Source organism: Semicossyphus pulcher, unplaced genomic scaffold (assembly GCF_022749685.1).
Source record: "Semicossyphus pulcher isolate SPU_LCO1_2020_fin unplaced genomic scaffold, fSemPul1.0.p SCAF_17, whole genome shotgun sequence".
In the NCBI taxonomy this organism is placed as follows: Eukaryota; Metazoa; Chordata; class Actinopteri; order Labriformes; family Labridae; genus Semicossyphus; species Semicossyphus pulcher.
The window spans coordinates 14,739,632-14,742,745 of record NW_027211681.1 but is presented as its reverse complement, the minus strand read 5'-3'; the positions used below and the strand labels follow the sequence as shown (position 1 = coordinate 14,742,745).

The following is a 3,114-nucleotide window of genomic DNA, read 5'->3' as shown; positions in this document are numbered from 1 at the left end:
GAAACGCCGAGAACAAACGGGGGGACTCCGTCTCCAAAAGATCTCCCCTGAACTTGGCGGAACAGCCTATTAAAGGCTTACTTAATTACTCTAATGACACTGGACAGGCCTTAAAACTCGGACCGGGCTTGGATGAGAGTTAAGATCGCTTGCTGGGATTTGTAAACAGGCGATCGTGTGAGAAACGCGAGTTGGAAGAAAGAGGGTTTCTTTTTTCGCCGGCTTTGTTTTCAGTGCGCACAGTGCGCCCCGCCGGATCAGGCGATCCCAACGCTCACTTCTTATTTCCCGCCTGGGTTGTTACTATGCAAATAATATTCCAAAAGTAATCACGTGTCTTTTGAAAAGCCACGTGGATTAACAAAGCAGGTTTGCCCCCCTGCTAGCCCATGGCTTTAGATTTTTACTATTTCTTTAACTGATCCTAAATGCACACATTTACCCAATGCATGGCTCTAATCCCATGGAATAATTTACACCATGAATGCCGCAGTGCCTTGGATGATCCCTTTATAAGGACCAGCTTTCCCCTCAAACCTCAGTCTGCTTCATCTCCTGCCAGAGCGACACATCTACCCAACTTGCAGCTCAACTCATTTTTCAAGTTTCTCAGAAATTCGTCGATGGCATCTAAAATGAAAGACAGAAAGGTACGCGCTCCACGTGCGCTCTACGAGGACTGAACAGTTTTGGCATCTCGGCATTTTTTATACTTTTGAGTTACTTTATGGAACTTTATATTTCAGTTTTTACATTGAATATAGTTTAACTGCACATTGGAGTCATTTTTATGTTAGTGGAGGAGGAATCTATCGCCCACCAGCTCTGTGGCACGCGTTAAATGATAACTGTGGCGCGCTTCACATGCAAACCAGCCTGTCAGACACTTACGGAGTAATGGTTGATTATAATGGTATTAATCTGGTTACAGAGGCTTGTGTTGGTCTTAATTTAATTACAAATATTTCAATCCCGTTAAAAAATTAGGCTTCAGATTTATTATAACTTCCCGGAGCGCAGATGTCTACGCGCGCTCTGGAGCAGCACAGCGCGCGGCGCGCAAAACTGTCCGCCACTTTTAGATCTCTGTGAATCTCTCCGCTGTGGACAATGTATTTCTTTATATTTATGGCTTCATGACTGATGTATGATCATATTTGTGATCGACAACATATCTTTGAATGAAAAACATTTGTGTGCTCATGTTCTCTCTCTCTTTCTGTTTTCACAGAGAACTCCCATCTCTCACAAAGTCATCGAGAAACGCAGACGGGACCGCATCAATCGCTGCCTTAATGAATTAGGAAAAACAGTACCAATGGCGCTGGCCAAACAGGTACTGTAACAATTTATATTATGTGTTTGAGATATCTTATTTATTACACAATAATGATTGTTTTCTCAGAAAACCTTATCAGATAATGTTTATCAAATATGTGGTCATGTAATATTTGCAGTCAAACATTTTTTTAACGTTGTATTCTTTCATATTTTGGCAGAACTCTGGAAAATTGGAGAAAGCTGAAATCTTGGAGATGACAGTTCAGTACCTGCGCGCGCTCCACTCCGCGGATTTTCCCCGGGGGAGAGAAAAAGGTGCGTAAACTTTCCACATTACGCATCTCAACCACACATTTTTATCAGAAAGTTCTGAGGTCATTTTTACGGTTCTGATTGTATATAAATATGAGTTATTTGTCTTTTTATTTATCTTTAGTTTAAGCTTACTTATATGTATACGTTGTGTTACGAGTCCAGCTTTACGCACCGGGATGAGATCTCAAAAACTGTGCGTCAGACTTTGTATGAATATCATGTCACATTGACAGGGTTGTAATCTTTGCTTCTTTTTATTCATCGCAGGTGAACTTCTGGCTGAGTTTGCAAACTACTTCCACTACGGATACCACGAGTGTATGAAGAACCTGGTGCACTACCTGACCACGGAGGACAGGGCTGAAACCAAAGACATCAAATACGCGCGGATCCTCGCCTTCTTACAGTCTAAGTCCCGCGTGGTCACCGAGCCCGTGTTCGGCTCGTTGGGCTCGATGCCAGAACCGTGTGACTACCTGACCCAGCTGCACTCCTCCCCGGAGCACCAAAGCCACAGTCCCTCTGAGTCCGTGTACCAGCAGAGTCCACCGGGACACTTCTCCTGGCACGGCTCGACCCGCAGCCCGGGCATCTCGTACCCAACAGTGCCGCTCTCTGCGCACACGCAGCAACACGCGGGATACTTGTCACCGGTGCAGGGACTCGATCACCACTATTTCAACTTCATCGGTCACACGCACGCCAACACGTTCAGTTTGCACAGCGCGCAGCACGCCATGTAAATAGTTTCTTATTGTTCTATTGACGTTTTTATTTATATATGTGTGAATGCTGGAAAGAGATCCTGTACATTTTGTGAATAAATATTTCTGACTACAACTCAGCTTGTTTTGTCATCAATGACACCCAGTGCAGCGGGCTAGGTGACGCTCTCTGTGCGTAAACCCAAAGATCACCAAAATCCATGCTGTATGTTTAGATTGTTTAGGAGCAATGACGCTGATGAGAAGGGACGGAAAACATCTCCAAGGGCATCTTTGTGAAAACTTTTTTTGTAATTTTTAACTTTCAGCAAAAGAAATGTGAATTCTTCCCACAAATGATTGCTGAAGTGTAAAAGATTAAACAACTACATAGTAGGCTGAAGTATGTTTTTAGGAAGTCACTTTTGGGAGCCGTTTCTTTTTAAAGTAAATTGATTCATTTGGAGAAGACAGGCTGAGAACAAAGCTTGATCAAGAACTCTAAAAAGGTTCCCTATTGTGCCATAAATGATCAGTTTTCCTCCGTCTGGGTCCACAGACATGTTTGTGGGCCGATCTGTGGGTTTAAAGGGTGTCACAGCGGGTACCAAGGGGCAGACATGAGCCTCGGTTTCCACTGGGCCACCCGCTCCTGACTTAAACAAACCTGCAGTTAACAAAACCATTGATTCACAGAACAGGCCTCCCTCCCTTCCTAAAAAATGTAAGCCTTTCAATGAACACAGAAACATTTCTGGACCCAGTAATAAAGCCAATAAAGATGTATTTCTAGGATCCTAAAGAGTTAGAGGAG

General features: G+C 43.7%; 1 protein-coding gene across 1 annotated transcript; it reads left to right on the top strand.

The window, feature by feature from the left end:
- The first annotated feature begins 623 nt into the window (after positions 1–623).
- helt (helt bHLH transcription factor) lies at positions 624–2,339 on the top strand. Its single transcript, XM_069666732.1, has 4 exons — positions 624–650; positions 1,232–1,336; positions 1,500–1,596; positions 1,864–2,339. The coding sequence occupies exons 1-4, from the start codon at positions 624–626 to the stop codon at positions 2,337–2,339; spliced, it is 705 nt and encodes a 234-aa protein (XP_069522833.1).
- The last annotated feature ends 775 nt before the right edge of the window (positions 2,340–3,114 follow it).